General features: G+C 39.5%; 1 protein-coding gene and 1 long non-coding RNA gene across 6 annotated transcripts in view; one reads left to right on the top strand and one right to left on the bottom strand.

The window, feature by feature from the left end:
• LOC132394079 (uncharacterized) overlaps positions 1-18,669 on the top strand; it is a 103,519-nt gene that overhangs the window by 72,211 nt on the left and 12,639 nt on the right. For 4 of the 5 annotated variants that reach the window (XM_059969789.1, XM_059969786.1, XM_059969787.1 and 1 more), the window contains 3 exons: positions 1,899-2,088; positions 2,195-2,322; positions 7,865-7,981. In XM_059969789.1, coding sequence (XP_059825772.1) covers positions 1,899-2,088; positions 2,195-2,322; positions 7,865-7,981 — 435 coding nt within the window. Of the gene's footprint in view, positions 1-1,898; positions 2,089-2,194; positions 2,323-7,864; positions 7,982-12,989; positions 13,032-16,612; positions 16,989-18,669 lie in introns of those variants that run through there. The other variant, XM_059969790.1, reaches the window with a different exon arrangement.
• Positions 14,197-18,669, bottom strand: part of LOC132394083 (uncharacterized) — a 28,897-nt gene continuing 24,424 nt past the window's right edge. The window contains exons 2-3 of the long non-coding RNA XR_009512169.1: positions 15,042-15,152; positions 14,197-14,624 (exon numbers count right to left, since the gene is read on the bottom strand). This is a non-coding gene — a long non-coding RNA (uncharacterized LOC132394083). The remainder of the gene's footprint in view (positions 14,625-15,041; positions 15,153-18,669) is intronic.

The following is an 18,669-nucleotide window of genomic DNA, read 5'->3' as shown; positions in this document are numbered from 1 at the left end:
CCTGTGCAACCCCCTACTCACCTAAAATCCATTCACGCACATGCTGCTCCTTTCTGAGGAGTGGGATATCCTCAATACACCCTAGTCCTGTAGCGGATCAGCCTGTACAGCCACTCCAGGACGCACATATCAAACCCCACTAACTGACTGAAAGGAACCATCATCGTCCTATGGGATGGATGGCCAGAGAGAGAGAGAGAGCAGAGGGAAGGAGTGCCTTACACCTCCTTTGGTAAAGACATATCTCCACCCCACCACCAATTAAGTTGTGTTGTGGGTTTTAAATAATGCCAAATGCATATGAGAATACTGAACCAACATCACAGAATGTCCTTAGGGAGAAAGACTTCAAAATCCATCACTAAGAGTTGCTCGGTATCATCACCACTCACTGGCTGCTAGACTCAGTGCATGCACGGGAATCAGCAACCTCCTTGGCTTCATCCTCATCAACCTACCTGCTGCAGATCTGCTACTTCTCGATACTGTTGACAGTAGTGTCCACTCCACTGTTCTGTGGAGACAAAGTCTGTTTTCATACCAAGGGCGTGCTCCATGCCTCCGTGGGCAAACACTTGTTCTTGCAGGTCTTGGTAAAGTCAGTGATGACTGTGGCATATTTATTCAATCCATTAATGAACCCCTGCACACGGCCCAGTCCACTGATTCAATGCAATCCTGTATATGCTTCTCTGCCTCCTTTGACTGTACTTTCACTTTCGCCACTGCTGCCTGTACACAGATAGCAAAACCATGGTCTGGTGGTCAGATTTTCTGATTGGTGGGTGTGAGATGGCTCAGTAGGCACGCTTGATGGCTGTGTAACTGTGTGTTGGGTCCTCTGGTGTTACAGGTTGTATGGTGGTTGTAGTTTGGCAGGGGATTCTTCGAGCTAGCCTGGTTGAAGTCTCTCTGGATGATGAAGAAAGCATGGAGCTACTCTGTTTCATGCTTATTAATCTTGGTGCTCGTTTCCTCAAGTGCCAGGTTGATGTCTGCCTTGGGTGGGATGTCTACTCCAACCAGGATAACCGCAGAGAACTTCCTTGGCAGATAGTACATGATTTAATTTTGTACAATCTGCATACTCTAACCTTTTCAGAGCAAGAAGTGTTTTATGCTCAAATTCAGATCCTATAACAACTTTTGGCAAAGCACAGCAGTTCATTATGTGTATAGACTTTTGCCAGTCTCCCATTCCTCAACAACGGTCAGCACTTGTATTTCAAGTGCTACATTATGGAAGGATATATGATGCAGGCAAAATTTTAAAACATGGTATATATTTCCCCGTGAGCTGACAAGCAAGCATTTTTAGAAATGCATTCACGGATCGAATTCCAGATTTAATGAATGGAGCTCTAGTGTCCTATTATACATTCTTGGCAAGAAAACCTCTGCTGCAGGGTGATTTCATAAAACCAATGCTAACTCTTTCTACTATTTCACACTGTACAGCCTCACAGTGCCAGAGACCCAGGTTTGATCCTGAACGCAGGAGAGAACTGGAACTTACAAGTTCACTCTGTCACTGTGTGAGTTTCCATTCGGTGTTTCACATCAGAAAGATCTTGGGTTGGTAGGTTAATTAGCCAATGTAAATTTCCCCTGGTGTGTACATGAGTGACAGAAATGGGGTGGGGGTGTATGATAAGAACAAAATTGGGCCTAATGTAGGATTAATGTGAAATAAGTGGTTGGTGTTCACCTGGATTCAGTGAGCCCATGGGCTTTTTTCAGTGCTGTATCTCTCCAAGATTCTCATCAGCTCAAATTTTGGTTTGTCTACACATGTAATTTAAGTTATTCATGAATAGGAAAGGTCAAATATGCATGGCATTTATTAAAAGTCCTTTGTCCCTGCTGGATCTCATTATCCTCTTTATTTTCTTACATAGTCTGAAAGAGCTGGAACTATTTGGATGTCATGCGCTAAGCTCACAGTGCTTGACTCACGTGGCACAGGAGTGCTTAAACCTGCAGATTCTCAACATCGGCCGAATCCCAAAGCTTACGACAGCTTGTTTGACATGGATAGTAACCAATCTGAAAGATCTAAGCACTCTGAATTTATCTGGATTGAATGCGGTGAGACTAGAAAACGATACAGATAAGCGGAGGAACTTCTATCCTCAGTACTCAGTTTTGCAAGCAGTGTGTGGCCTTCAAAAAGCAATTTCTGTTATTTTTGCAGGTTCATGACTCTGTTGTGCATCACATTGCCAGACATTGCCCAAAAATGGACCGCCTCATTCTCAGCTCCTGCCCTCAGATGACAGATGTCAGTCTTTTTGAAATCGGCACTTACTTGTCTACTATAAGGTAAAAGCCCAAAGAAAGACACCTAATATCACCTGGGTAAATTCCCTGGAAGCCTGGTGCACACACTGTTGATGGACAAGAAGTGGCTCTCTATTTAGGACTTGCTGTTTAATATTGATCTCAGACATGAAAATATTACTGTTCCATCAGCTTGTTTAAGAACTGTTATATGCATGTTTCTCTGAGTTACTGTCACATTAGTAAACCCAGCCTCATGATTAAGCTGAAGCCTATACTGTAAGTAAGTATATAGTAAGTATATAGTATATATATAGTATATAGTAAGTATAGCCAGGTGTTTCACCATGTGAAGTTTAAGTCTTAGTAATAACCTCTTTGTGAAGTGCCATGATCTAAACTGGTGGGGACGAATGTCAAATACAGAGGCAGATGGTCCTTTTCCCTTGCTGTTCTCTATATCTCTGATAGCAGTGAAGTTGCTGGCCCCAAGTGCATGATGCATAAGAAGAGACACTAATTACGCAAGCTAAAGGACACATGCACAAGATACAGTGTGATGAGTGAGGTACAACATGAGATGTCTTATGAAGATAACACTAGGCATCAGTCTCAATGACTTCCACCCTTCATAAGTCACGTGCTCTTTGGGAGCAGAGCCCATAGTCACAAGAACACCTCCTCCAAGATAGTGATCTACCGTAGCTGGATGGGGCCATCTCTGGTGTCCTACTCCAGGCAGTGATTGTGAACATTCTTCTCCTGCAAGGGAGATGAAAGACTGATATTGTTTTACTGTGTGGCTTTGAAATAATTGTCATGCTGGATTAGCTGTCCAGTACTGGGAGCAGGTCTGCCATGACCCTGGCATTGATCTCCTTTTCCACCTTTGCCCTTTGGCACTTTAATTTGGTCCAAAGGGCCTCCCTGCACCATCTCATCTCTGTTGAGTTTACCCATGGTGAATCAGGGTTCCAGCCCCTGCTTGAAACAGTATCTTCAGCGGCCATTCTTGAAGCCCAAGCTTCCCACATTGGAATTCATGGACATAAGCAGTGGAGGGCCTATTTCAGAGATGAAAATCTGATGTAATTGACTGCAGATGATTTACACATCCTTTTAGTAACTGTTAACACTCAACAATGAAAACTCAGTGAATCAACGTACTAGGCATATTAACCATGCAACATGAGGCTTGAGAACGAAAACCATGCCTCAATGGCATTTGGATAAGCACTTCAAACCCAGGGGCAGAGAACTTCTGGGTCCATACATTTTTCTGTTTTCTTTATTGGGAAAGGTGCATGCTATGAGTTGGAAGATGGAAGAAGGGATTGTGTAAATTAACTGTATGATAGATTTCTGTGTTTCCATTGGTATAAAATAAATGGTACACAACATATGCTCCAGATGGAAACAAGTCTCAGCAGCCTGAAATATATATGCTAAACCAGCCCAACGTGATAGTATGTACAGGCTCTGTTGACATGCGGTACAGAGCATCAAGTGTTGCAGAAAAGATTTGAGATGTGAAAACTCTCACAAAAACATTTCCTCTATCAGCTGCACTTAGGCTGTCCTTCTAGATTCAGAATGTTTAACTACTCATCCAACTTCACGAGGCTGAAATGGCTAATGAGGTTAATTTGGGAACTGCAGATTCTTTCTCAAATGGTACAAGTGGTGGGTGATTGGATTATTCAGTTGACATGTTGCATTTCTTCGGAGAAGCTTTAAACACAAGGTTGATTCTTTTCTGCTGTCATTCTAGTAGATGCCTCCCACAGCAGTGTTTGGAATAGAATTTCTGTTTATTTGGAGTTTCTTCCTGAATGAAGTTCCAAAATTAACAAAGGGAATCCCAATTATTTTCTTGATTAGTTTTTAGTCTTTAAGAATTGTCTCAGATAAATGTCTGCCCGGATTAATGGATGGCTCAATTAACCAGAATCCACTCTACCTACAAATGTCCAATCAAGTTAAAACATTCATAATTGTGGCAAAGATATGATTTATAATAATCAAAATCTGTTTGTCCTTGCATTAAATGCTTTCAAAGTAAACAGGTTGCTCAAAGAACGGACAAAGAGGTGTTTCACAAAATATACAAGAGGATGTCAACAATAGTAATGTTTGTAACTTCAACTCTTCTATGAGAGGAACTGGATTTTTTTATATTTTTCCACTTTGTTTCAACCTATGCCAAGTACCTAAGTGCAATTGATAATTTTACCCCCCCCACCCCAAGACAGAATCAGGTTTATTATTACTGAATTACCTCATGTGAAATTTGTTGCTTTGCAGCTGTGTTACAGTGCAAAAACATTTAAAAAAATACTATAAATGACAAAATAATTAAATAATGCAAAAATAAGGACTAATGAGATAGTATTTATGAGTTCATAGACTGTTCAAAATTTTGAAGAGGAAGAAGGTGTTCATAAGTTATTGAGTGTGGGTCTTCAATGCTAGTAATGAGAAGAGTCATGGCCCAGGTGGTGAGAGTCCTCTGTGATGGATGCCACCTTCCTGATGCTCTGACCCTTGATAGTAGGATGTGTCCATGATAGAGATGGCTGAGTCTACAAACTGACATCATAAAAATGGATAATATTATTAAAATAGAATCAGAAGCCAGTAATTCTCTGAGATCTTCCACTCTACTACTATTTATGAGGTCTAGTGATAGAGTGGAAGCATCTTGGACAATATCATGTATATAGAATCATTGCTTTAAAGCTCAAAATAAATTAAAATAGTATATTAGAATGACTACAGAATATACACCTCAACAATCCTAAGAAGGCTATACAATAATACATGAGCAGCACAGGCATCAAAGAAACAGTAGTCTGAATGGTAAACAGAAAAACACATCAGGGTATTGAAAGGAAATTCACAAGCATCTCTTAGATTCCAATTGTTTTATAGTCACCAAGAACTGCTGTTCATCTTTCTGTAGAGGACATTTTCAAAATCTTTGAAGACTGCAAAGTGATTGCAATAATATTGTTTGTTTGAAATTATGATTACATCATTTCCATGAAGAGGTTATTTATTTGTTTATTTTTCTCTGTTCAAGCTAGTAAAACCTGAGGTGCAGGCACAGGCCAGCACACTCATTTCTCAATTGCTAGGAACTTTTGGATTATTCTGTTGGGGTTCAGTGTTGTGGCTTTCTGGAGATTTACATAAATATTTAATGCTATTGTGTAGTGACTTTGGGATGATGTCAGCTGTAGATATTGCTATCAGGGCAACATATACACTATAGCCTTTCAATTTTCTGTTTTAATTCAGCATATTTCTGGTGCTTTTCACTTATTCATTTCTGTATGTTATGTCTTTATATCTATTAAGTAGGTTTGTTCTTTCTTGTTTTTCCTGTAATATTATACCTGGATGGATATTATGGATTATCCTTTCTGTAATAATGAATCGGTCATGTGCTTCAGGGACATTAGATCAGGTTTTTAGGTTAAAACAATATTGTTAGGTGTCCTTTTATTTTCATTGCCTCCCCTCCATCCTCATCGAATGTGCTTTCTCCACCCTGGGTAGAGTGAACATTAGCTGCAAGGCCCTAACTTTAAAATTCCCCATTAAACCTGCCAGTCGGTTTACAGGCATGTCTCAGCTGAGTTGATCAATTAAGTGTTCCTCTTCGACCGATGTTTTAGTCATTAGTCCTAAAAACTCCCTAGAATTCGAGCATCATCGGGTGTTTAAATATGTAGTTGCAAGGTATTTTGGAACACTTTTATCAATAAAGGGCAATTTATTATTGAAGTATGTACATTCCTGGGTAGATGTATTTTCTTTCGAAGTAGATTCTATGAAGAAAAGTTTTACTTTGAAGGTATTAAAAAGTGTTTTGGGTCTAGGCAGTTTCTTAGATAATATTGGGCACAGGTTCTATCAAATTTCAACCTGATCTACTGGCAGATTGGATGTTAACTGGAACATTCGCAAGAAGAAGATGAAATGCAATCTTAAGCCTGGTCACGGGACATCATACAGGTGCTGTCCTAACAGTGTCTCATGTGGAAGCTTTAGCCCCTGCAGTTTTCCCAAGTTTCTAACTGACAAATCTTCCTGCTAAGCAGGTGTCAGGTTAAGGTTGGCTCAAAGGCCAATACCCAATTGAAGCAAATGGGAGAAACTGGATGCTGTGAGAAAGTAAAGTAGAAATTTGTTTTTTGGTTCTTAAAATTAATGTGAATCTTTTAACAGTTTTGAAGATAATTTTTGTTTATGTTTCATTTTTTAAATGGTATATTTTCACAATCATGTTATTTTACTAAGAGAGTTTGAATGTTTTGTGAAAAACATTCAATAATATTGACACCTGTGTCAACGGGTGAGCCTGGGGCAGGTCCTTCTTGGCAGACAAAGCCATATTATAAATGCTGTTATTCTGCTTAGTCCATCGATGGAGGCAATTTCTGTGCTGCATTTATCACACCTGTGGCCTGGGACGCAGGCTGCCAATGGATGACAATGCCAAGAGAAACAGCATGGCCTAAGAGTTTCACAGTCAGCAGTGTCAGGCTAGCAGAAGATCTGCCCTATTTGTTGCTAGGGAGTGGGAAAATCTGTTTTTAAAAAAACTAACTGTCAGCTTCTTCCTAACCACCTGAGAATCTGCTTAATAGCAGAGGAGCTAGTCTGCCTGGATGACTGAAAATCTGTTTGATAATCTAGGATGTCACTTAAACCCAACAAGAATTTTACCATGCTCTTCATGCACACCAAAAGGGCATACATGAAGCGTAAACGTTCAAATGGTACCTCACAAAATTACAGCTAAATCCTGAATTTATGTGGTCTCCGAAGAAAATGTGAAGAATTTGGCAGCACAACACAAAAAGTATGAGATATACACAGTAGGTGAGGCAGCATCTGTGGAGGGAGATAGGTCGTCAACAGCTTGTCTTGAGACGGAGTCCAGATGAAGGATCTTGTCCATTTCCTTCTGTACATCCTGCCTTACCTGCTGAGCTCCTCCAGTACTTCTTGTGTTGTTCCTGATTCCAGCATCTGCAGTCTCTTGTGTTTCCAAAAATTTGTAAGAATGTAGTTATGCAGCCTCATATTGTTAACAAAAAAATTTCTTCATCTTTAGATAGGTACAAGAGACCTAAATCACTCCACTGTCATGTGGAAAATCTTTTGCTGCAAGTGGAACCCAATTCAGTTAGGGAAAGGATTTGCTCTAGGCAATTTAACACAATGCTAACTCCAAAATCACCTTAATACTTTTGTAGATCTGAGATATGACATTCTTACATTTTGCTAGTTTATATTTGTAAAGTCTTGTCACACCTGAGCAATAATAATGCTGCCCAATAGATAGTGAGAATAATTGGTATCACAGTTCCTCAGCTGTGCCGGTGAAGAAGAGAACTGATTTGTGAGCTGTGAAGCCTCTTTCCTGACCACTAAACAAAATACTTGTGTTGCATTAAGCCAGTTATGTTTTATGTTTTAACAAGGTGACAGACTTCAGGTAGCAAATTGCATTCTTGTACTTTGTATATCCTACTTCATCTCCCTGACATGCTCATTTGGTTCCTCTCTCCAGGTACCTTGATATCTGTGGCTGTAAGAAAGTGACAGATACTGGAGTCCAGGCATTAGCAATGAGCTGCCACAAGTTGCAATATCTTGACCTCAGCTCCACAGCAGTTGGCAAATATGGGTGAGTAATTATCAGGCTAGATCAGACTTTCCCCCCTTTTCCCCATCTATTTAAATGCTATAGCACGGGAATCAGACTGGTGTTTCACACACTTGTTGGAGTTCTGATGTATGCTATTCTATTAGAAATATTGACCCATTCATTTTAAATAGGTCAATCCTTGCATTAATTAAAATAGAAAACAAAGGCATAAATATCAACAATGAACAGTTTTATATTCAGGCTGATGAAAAGATAGTAATAAAAACCATAGTGATGATAATATTTTTATCCGTGACTACAGTTTTATCCCTAAAAAGTTGTAATATTCACAATGTAAAATTATCAAATGAAACACAGGACATTTTTGTTCTTATTACTGCACTCGGGCGTGTAGGACTCCTTGGCCATTGTATTCAGAACATAATTGGGCATGAGGTTTCATACATAATGCAGTCTATTGCATTCCACCCAGGTGATTCATAGCCCATCTTTTGTCCTTTCATTTCCATTCAGAGACTGAGTATTCTAATACCGGTATATTTTACAATCGGGTAATACCAACTGCTGAAGCAGATAAAACCTTTGTCCTAAGATGCTTATCAAGGATGTATTTAACTACTGGGTGGGATGCCATACTTTTTTATTATTTAATAATGATTGCAAGATCATTAGTAGCATGCACATGGACACTTCTGCAAAGCAGTTCAGTATTTCCTTGTTTCTCATTCAAGTGAAGTGCAAAGGGTCTTACTTCATACCCAAGAGCATTTAAGGCAACAGAAAGAGTAGCAATCAACAACTAGTGTGAATGCTATCTGCATTAAAATGCACTTAATGCCTAGATCCATCCTACTACAATAGTCCTACTACAATGTAGTTGCCTGTCAGTATCATTACTCCTGTTGTGAAGTGCACTCTGAACAGTAATTATCGCTCTTTATTGTGATGACAATCCTAGGGTCTTTCTTCATCTAACCTGGATTTCTGCATATGTACAGCTTTAAAATAACTACTGAAGTATCATGAGATTTCCGAGGAATAGTTTTCATTCTGCTTCTCTATTGTAACCATAAAACTCAAAATGAGAGTGTTTTTCAGTATCATTTCACTCCTTCAGCAGTGAATTACAAAGTTTCAGCCTAGCTGGTAATGACAGACCTCATAAGATTTTTGTGCCAGTCTGCACTGCCAAAGGAACTTCCTCAAACCTTATACCAACCTGGGGCAGTTCAGGTTACATTTGTAGCCTTAGGTGAAGTTGTTCACCTCTGAAATTACAACATTCCAAAACTGCCAGATAAGGTCTATTTACAGAACTGGGGTTGTCCTGAGGTGGACCTTATTTGAAGTGCAGTATCTTTGGGAGACACATATTTGGAAATTCATGCTTTTGATTATCTAGGTAATCTAAAAATAAACAAGGTAAAATCTATTTAATTTCCACTAGTCTTAAAGTTCAGCTGGCAATATTTAATCACTGGAGAGTGATTTCTTATTCTTGTGGAATAACGTCTTTCCTGACAAGGGGGATAACACGTGGTTGTAAAAATAATCTCAGGTTCTGGGGTCTCTTTTGTGATGTTGACTCTGAGACTGCAGGAAATGCCTCTGACAGCTCTGGATACCTTTCTTCTTCTTCTTCCCTTTTCTTCTACTTTGTGCATCTTAATCTTGGGAAAATGGACTTAGTTCACTGCAGTATTCTCTTATTAATCCTTCTATTGCACCCATTACAATCTCATCTGTCTTATTGGTTTCCTTGTCGACAACATCATCTGATGAATCCTCTGTGTTTGTATCTCCATTGACTCCTTTCTTTTTGGCCAACCATTCATCCAGCTGGGCTTTGGTCTTTGCATCTACTTTTACCAAAGCAGCTTTTTGTCTCCCACTTGAAGTACACACAATAACCTTAATGCACACAGAATAGATTCTGGGTCTTTTTGCTCACAAAAGCTGAATGCTCACAACCTTCCTGATGTCCCTTAAACTCTCTTCCAGCATAAGGCCAAACCACATTTCGCAAGTAAGTGCCTGACTAACATATCGGAAGTTTTCTCAGATATGTTGCCTACAAAAACTGTTGTAGTCAGACAAATGCTTTCATCACATTCATGTTTCTTCCTAGCAGCATGCTCCTTCCTTGATCCAATATATTGTCCAACTGGAGGCACAGAGGCTGACACTAACACCCGTTTGTCCTCTGTTGGGCAGCAGTTCACAGTGTTCAGCATGGAGACAGCTGGGGTATCATTTAGTACCTTTCTTAATTCACTTTCAAGTGGCTTCATTGCAGGGGATGCGGCCTGCAAATAATGGATGGATCTCCTGTAAACTTGTAGTTGCCTCAACTAACCACAGCCCCACAATTCTGGTCTTCCTGTTTTTACCTTACAAGCTCAATGTGACTTGATGGTTGCATTTCATAGTTACGAATGTCATTACCACAAGAGTTATCTTTTCTCCAGTAAAGGTTCTTGGTTGGATTTCTGCAGGCTTCAGTTTACTATCTTTGAAATGCCGTTCAAACTCTTTTAGTGGAATGACTGAAACAGCTGATCCAGTGTCCAATTCCATGTTAATTAATTTGTTGCTCACTTCTGGTGCAAACCATTTTGCTTGTTTATTAGTAATTTTCACACTGTAAATCCCAAGGCTATACAATCCTATGTCACTCTCATCATTATCAGATTTTTTATCAACAGCATGTAGATTAGGGCTCTTTTGAAACTGCAACTTGAAATTTTATCTTTTTCTCTTCCCTGTGCAGTCTATTTATTTTTGTCTGCTCGATGTGCTTTATGAATGGAACCATATAACCATATAACAATTACAGCATGGAAACAGGCCATTTCAGCCCTTCTAGTCCATGCCGAACACTTACTCTCACTTAGTCCCACCTACCTGCACTTAGCCCACAATCTTCCATTCCTTTCCTATCCGTATACCTATCCAATTTTGCTTTAAATGACAATATCGAACCTGTCTCTAACATTTCTACTGGAAGCTCATTCCACACAGCTACCACTCTTTGAGTAAAGAAGTTCCCCCTCGTGTTACCCCTAAACTTTTGCCCCTTAACTCATTTGAATTTCCCCTACTCTTAATGGAAAAGTCTATCCACGTCAACTCTATTTATCCCGCTCATAATTTTAAATACCTCTATCAAGCCCCCCCCCCCCCCAACCTTCTATGCTCCAAAGAATAGAGACCTAACTTCTTCAACCTTTCTCTGTAACTTAGGTGCTGAAACCCAGGTAACATTTGATACGTATCCCGTAACTGGGTCACTTACCAGCAAAGATAGAGAGGTCCGTTGAAGTCTGATGGTACTATTTTTAACAGTATTTATTGATAAAAATACACAAAATAATATCAATGCAAATATACAGATAATATACGTCATCAATACTAAATCGGAAAGCGCGGGTATAATAATAATCACTAAGAAATAGCTCTATCGTTGTCTAGGGGTTAATGTATTGTCCAATGGAAATATAAAAGTCACTCAAGTTCATGCAGGCTGCAGTCTTTGTTTGGAGTCAAGAGAGAGAGTTTAAAACTTGCCCATTCCTTTTATGATGTCAATCCTTCGAGAGTCGTTGAGGCTGGTTTCTCCTTTGTTTTAGCTAAAGCCATTCTTCCGTGATAAGGCCCACCAATTCCGATGCAAATGGAAAAGGACGCACGTGGACTTTCCACCGGCTGTCGCTATTACACAGTTACAGGATTTCTAGCGTTTCTTCTGGAGAGTCTAAAAGGGCTGTTCCCCAGACCCTCTTTTATCCTGACTCACAGGGTCTCAGATGTCAATCAGGGTGGGATGATGCAATCCCTCCACCAACCCCCTCTGATCATTCCCTGAGGGCTTCCATGAAGTAAAGTACTCAATGCACAATTCCGTCTCCAAGAGACAATGGCCGTTTCCCGTGGCTTGGTATCGCTGAGGGGCCAGGACATTCCAAACCCCTTTGTGGATTCTGCATGTCTTTCTCTCATTTCCTGGGTCTCCTGACCTGAATTAATAGCGATCTTGCGATTCTCAAAAAGGAGGGGGCTACTTTGTACCCTTCGAGTTGGGGCACAGGCGTAACACATTCTAGTAAATCTCCTCTGTACTCTCTCTATTTTGTTGACATCTTTCCTATAATTCAGTTGCCAGAACTGTACACAATACTCCAAATTTGGCCTCATCAATGCCTTGTACGATTTTAACATTACATCCCAACTCCTATACTCAATGTTCTGACTTATAAAGGCCAGCATACCAAAAGCTTTCTTCACCACCCTATCCAGATGAGATTCCATCTTCAGGGAATTATGCACCATTATTCCTAGATCACTCTGTTCTATTGCATTCCTCAATGCCCTACCATTTACTATGTTTGTCCTATTTTGATTAGTCCTACCAAAATGTAGCACCTCACACTTATCAGCATTAAACTCCATCTGCCATCTTTCAGCCCACTCTTCTAACTGGCCTAAATCTCTCTGCAAGCTTTGAAAACCTACTTCATTATCCACAATGCCACTTATCTTAGTATCATCTGCACACTTACTAATCCAATTTACCACCCCATCATCCAGATCATTAATGTATATGACAAACAACATTGGACCCAGTACAGATCTCTGAGGCATACCACTAGTCACCGGCCTCCAACCTGACAAACAGTTATCCACCACTACTCTCTGGCATCTTCCATCCAGCCACTGTTGAATCCATTTTACTACTTCATTATTAATACCTAATGACTTAACCTTCCTAACTAACCTTCTGTGTGGAACCTTGTCAAAGGCCTTACTGAAGTCCATATAGGCAACATCCACTGCTTTCCCCTCTTGACACAAAGTATGTGTCCAACTTTGTTTCATTTTCTGCAAGTTTTGACATTTACTTGGTCTGGGTGAGCTCCTGCCACAACAGTAACTCAATTTGTTTGGCCAGGCCAGTTCCTGCTTAAACAATGCAATTTTGTTCACTCTCACCTTCATTCCTAACTGCAACTCAATTGTGTCTCTGTAGGTGGTTTCCATTGAAATAGCGATTTTGACTGCTCTTTTAAATGTAAGTTGTTTTTCAGTTTGGGGCCATTTTTGAGTGCTTTCTTTTAAAATTCCACAAACTAATCAACCTCTCAGTGCATCAGTAAGCCCATTACTGAACTGACAATCTCTTCAGTTCACTCACATACGCTGAAATGGACTCCCCTTTTTATTGATTCTTCTTATAAAACCTAAAGCATTCTACAATCAACAATAACTTTGGTTCTAAATGTTTCTGCATCACTTTGACAATAGCAACAAAGCTCACATCAGGTGGTTTGGCTGTAACTGTCAAAATTCGAAGCAAACTGTATGCCTTTAAACCTAATGCACTTGTCAAAATTGGCACTTGGTACTCATTGGTCATTTCATTTGCTTCAAAGTACTGTTCTAATAGTTCAATATACATGAGCCAATTACCTGCTGTGCACACAAACTCGTTAATCTTTCCGAGGTAGCCAGCTACTTCTGATTTTTTTTCAATGATTATTATCACCCGGTACTCACTCTTTATGAACCTGTAAATTCTTCCATTTTCTGACGCTTTTTAAACTGCACAGTCTGCATATGCTGCTCTCATTCACCATTCCTCATGTGCTGCTTTAAAAACCTGAACATCTTGCTATGTTTGAACGGGTCAGTAGCCGTCTTGGGTTCATTTAAAAAATATCCCGTTGCCAATGTTACGTTCTGTAACTTCAAAATTTAAAACTAATTCAAGGGAAGAGATGGGGGTCCAAAATGCAGGTGTGACTTTGAGTTTACTTCAAGCAAGATGCGCATATATCACGTGATAGTGTGATGACGTATACAATTAACATACTTTTACATACAACCCATAATTAATTGTTTAAATGAACAAGGCTGCTGCTTAATCAACGCACACACACACACACACACACACACACACGATTACTCATACTCAGATATTGCTTACATATTAAGGTCACAACTGGATCAAAACTATATTGCAATGGAACAGAATTTTGCAATGAGAGAGGATCCTAGGGAGATCCACAGAAAGGGCTAAGTACCTACCATGAGGGATACCAAACTGCGTAAGGCTGGAAGTGTCTCAAACCTATCACACAAGCATATTTCTTAATACTGTGGTTCCTAACTTTCTATGTGCATAGTTGGATGTTCCTGAACATGTTCAAGCACTCCGATTTGAATGATGGTGGAGAAGAAGAAGAGTGATGAAAAAGAATATAAAAGTTAGATAAGGTATCAAATAATCAATTGGGAAGGAAGTGGTTTCATCAAGATGAATATATAAACCTAGGAGCATATCTAATAAAAACATTTCCACAACTCACAGAGAAAAAACAATAGGAGCAAATACTATTTTATTTAGTGCTTTCCAAGGACACTAATAAAATACATATGAAAGTAAAGGAGATCAGTGATGGCAATGGACCTTTAAAATGGAAAGAAAATAGATAATTGTCGTTTAGATCAGAGAACGGTCACAGCCTGAGACCTTGACTGACCATTTCACTGCACAGATACTGCTTGAGCCAGTGAGTTCCTTCAACATTTCAACTGTTGTTCCATAGTCCAGTGTTTGCCGTCTTTATGACTCCAAGATAACCAGATGCACCTAGAGAGTAGACTTGAGAAAGAACAAGATATACCATTAGCATTCTATTACTTCTGTTCAAAATGAAGAATTATACAAAATCCCATCAGCCCTCTTGGGAGATGGTCAGAGCTTCCATGACAATTCTACGGGAAGAAACAGGCTCACTGAAAAGACAGACAACAAAGTAGGAAGCTTGCAACTGCTGTCCTACAGAGATTAACATGAGAACTATTATTAATCCACTGACATAAAATGATTTGGATTCAGAAATTTGACCACATTTTAAATAATGTGAATGACTTGAAATTGGGTTGTAGAGTCAATACTAAGGAACCCCTAGGGGCTTCATGACATGTTGAAGAATTAGGTTGTCCTGACTGATATCATACTAATTATTGTCTTTACTTTGATTCCCAGCATAATTGCATTATCTATTGATTCGTGTACCTTTTGTTCTCTTTGCCCATGATTTGCACACTCATGAGCCACATCGTTTGCTCCGTGGGTCACACATGATCGCTTTCCCTGATTGTCCATATTATTTCTCCAGAATACTTCCTAAAAGGAGGAGCAATATAAATTGTGGAATTTATGACATAGTAACAACAGGCCTACATGTTCACTGTGGCATCCTTGTAAAGCAGCGAAGGAGTCAGAGCAATTTGTTTTAGTATCTCATCAGCCTATTTACTTGCGAGCATGTGAGGTGAGCCTTGTGATAAGGCACAGTTACAATATTCAAATTTCAACTAAAATTTATTATCAAAGTATATGTATGTCACCATATACAACCCTGAGATTCCTCTTCTTGCAGGCATACTCATTAAACCCAAAATAGCATCAAAGAAAGACTGCACCAAATTGGGGGTTCAACCACTGTGCCAAAGACAACAATCTGTGCAAATACAAAATAAAAGAAATAATAATAATAATAAAATAAATAAGCAATAGGTATCAAGAACATGAGATGAAGAGTCCTTGAAAGTAAGTTGACAGGTTCTGGGAACATTTCATTGACGGCACCAATGATGTTATTCCCTTTGGTTCATGTAGATGAGCTCAATGAAGGGAAGAGCTTTACCTGTGATGGAATGGGCCACATCCACTACTTTTCATTGGATTTTCCTTTCAAGAGCATTTGTGTTTCCATAACAGGCTGTGATGCTGCCAATAAATGTACTCCCCACTAGACATCTATAGGAGTTTTTCAAATCTTTGCAAACTCCTAAGGAAGTAGAAGCACTGTTGTTCTTTCTTCATAATTGCACTTATATGCTGGGCCTAAGACAAATCCTCTGAAATAATAACACTGAGGAATGTAAAGTTGCTGACTGTCTCCACCTCTGATCCTCCACTCAGAACTGACTCATGGACCTCTGGTTATCTCCTCCCAAAGTCATTAATCAGTTCCTTGGTCTGGCTGACATTCAGTAAGAGGTTGTTACTATGTTGTTATTGCTATAAATCTGGCTAAAATTCAGCCATATTTTCAATCTCCCTCCTATATGCTGATTTATCACCACCTTTGATGTGGCCTACAACAGTGGTGGTGGCAGCAAACTTTGATATGGCATTGGAGTTGCCATAAGTATAAAGTGAGTTGAACAGGGGGCTAAGTACACAGCCTTGTGGTGCACCTATGCAGATGGAGATTTTGGATTTTAGTAGGCTAGAATCCTTCTGCACAACTTCTTAAATATCTGGAATTGGTTTGTTGATGCACTTCGTTCTTACAAAACATACCAGTTGAATATTTAGCAAATGGAATGCTCTTTCTATTTAGCATGTTCTAAGTTATCTTTAGGAGCTACAAATTGGCTATTTTACTCAGTACAGAAATGGAACCTGGTGTTATATTCTGCTGCAGTAGCCCATCCACTTTAAGGTTCAATGTGTTGTGCATTCAGAGTTGCCTTTCTGCTCATCACTATTGTAATGCATGGTTATTTGTGTTACTGTCACCTTCCTGTCAACCTGAACTAGACTGGCCAGTCGCCTCTAACCTCTCTCATTAACAGGTCATCTTTGTCACAGAACTGCCACTCAACATTCACTGTGAACTCTAGAAACCATTGTGCATGAAAATCCCAGGAAACCTGAGATACTCAAATCATCCTGTCTGGCACCAACAATCATTCCACAGTTCAAGTCACTTAGATCATACTTCTTCCCCATTCTGATATTTGGCCTGAACAACAATTGAAACTCTTGACTATGTCTGCTTTTATCCATTGAGTTGCTAAATGATCGGCAGATTAGATGTTTGTATAACAAGAAGATGTAACTAATAAAGTGGCCACTGAGTGTATATCACCTATATACCAGGGTGAAGGGAGAAGGTGATGATTACATCCTTCTATTTTTAAGTCATTCTCTTGGGATTGAGGATAACTTGTTTTCACTCCAGCTCCAAGGTGGCTGGTGAAGCTAATGTGGGACCTGTAGAACTCTACTACAGCTTGGAAAGGAGATGTTAAAGCATTTTGCAAAGGCATATTGACTGTAGTCAATGGATATATATGTTGTCTCATTGGTACTGTAGATTAGCTCCAGTCCAGTGGGAATCAAGATGGGAAGAATAATTTGGGGGTGGGGGGATAATGCAGCCTTGTTGGACTTTGCTTTCACCATCGCAATTGCATCTATTGTGAACCTGCAGATTGAGGTTCTGGCTTGCATAAAGCAAATGGAGGTTAGAGCCGCACATTTAGAATTTGGGAGAAAGATCATAGTTATAAATTACCGTAAAAGGTTTCAATATTGTCTCTTTCTTAATTTGCACTTACCTTACACAGAACCCAATCAAATGGACATCCTGAGATCATTCTTCACAAAGCCTGTCTCAATCTCAATGGCTGTTAACAGTATTAATCGAAGTTTCTGTGCAAGTTTATATTGGATCTTAGAGAAGTCCTCTCTCTCCCTTGCTTCCCCACAGTATTTTAAGGGAGATATGAATTTTGAATCCATAACTCTTTCTTCAGCTCTACCCCATACCCCCACCCACCCTCCCACATTAAAATTATGTATGTAGATTAGTTATAGCAAATTTTGTGTAGTTTGTCTCTGCAGTATCGGGAAAATCTCCCCCAAATATGTTTGGCTTTTCTTGCTATTAATTTATTCTGACACCTCATTATAGTGTAACAAATGTTATTACACCTACATTGATTAGAAATTTAATTAGGAGTTTCTTATTCATCAGTGGATGCATTGTGTTTAAAGAGAACAAGAAAGCTTTCAAATAAAACTAGATCCCTCAGATATATCCGAGCACTACACTGACAAGTTGTTAGAAGGATGACTTCCTTTCATCACCACAGCATCTATTTGGTCTATGCTAAACTATTTCACAGCCTACTCATTAAAATATGCAGATGACAACAACATAAGTACCTGAAAGCTTCCTGTCCATTTTTATTCTCCATTCCCCAATTGCAGTGAATTAAAATTTGAACTTGTATATTCAATGTTGTTGTGGCAACTGCTGCCTCTTTGTCCTCCACAGAGCCACCTGATTAGTATTTCTCAGCAATATTTGCCTTAATGTTCGATTCTTCAAAGAATCTGTAAGCCTTTCAATGAATCATGAATTTATTTATTGGTCTCATCTCTGACGCTATAGTTGAAGATAACTCTAAAGCAATGTCACACTTTGGCTAAATTATCCTAATGCAATCTCAGTGCAATTTTTAGTAGCTCCTGAACAGCAACATCATTAAATATGTATAATGGTACAGTAAGCACAAGAGGGCTACCCACATGATATGTGAGCACCTCACTTAAAGTAAACGAAGTTAGACCTGCATTTTGGATTCCATGTCTTTGTTTGAATGAGTTTAATGTTTTGAAGTTCCAACACATAGGAATGGTGGTTGAAGAGATGGAATGGGTGTAGGAGAGACTGGGTTGATCAGGAGGAGAGAGAAAACGGACAGAGAGATGCAGCTTATCTCCAACCGTTGGGTTGGAGGTGTTTTTCCTCTAGTTTGCACTTAGCCACAGCCTGGCAGTTGGGGAGGTGGAGGATGGATTGGTATGAGAATGGGGAGGAAAAGTTAAGATGGCTAACAAC

The sequence above is a fragment of the Hypanus sabinus genome, chromosome 5 (genome assembly GCF_030144855.1).
Source record: "Hypanus sabinus isolate sHypSab1 chromosome 5, sHypSab1.hap1, whole genome shotgun sequence".
Lineage (NCBI taxonomy): Eukaryota > Metazoa > Chordata > Chondrichthyes > Myliobatiformes > Dasyatidae > Hypanus > Hypanus sabinus.
Note: the sequence above shows the minus strand (reverse complement) of the source record. Positions and strands in the feature narration are given on the sequence as shown.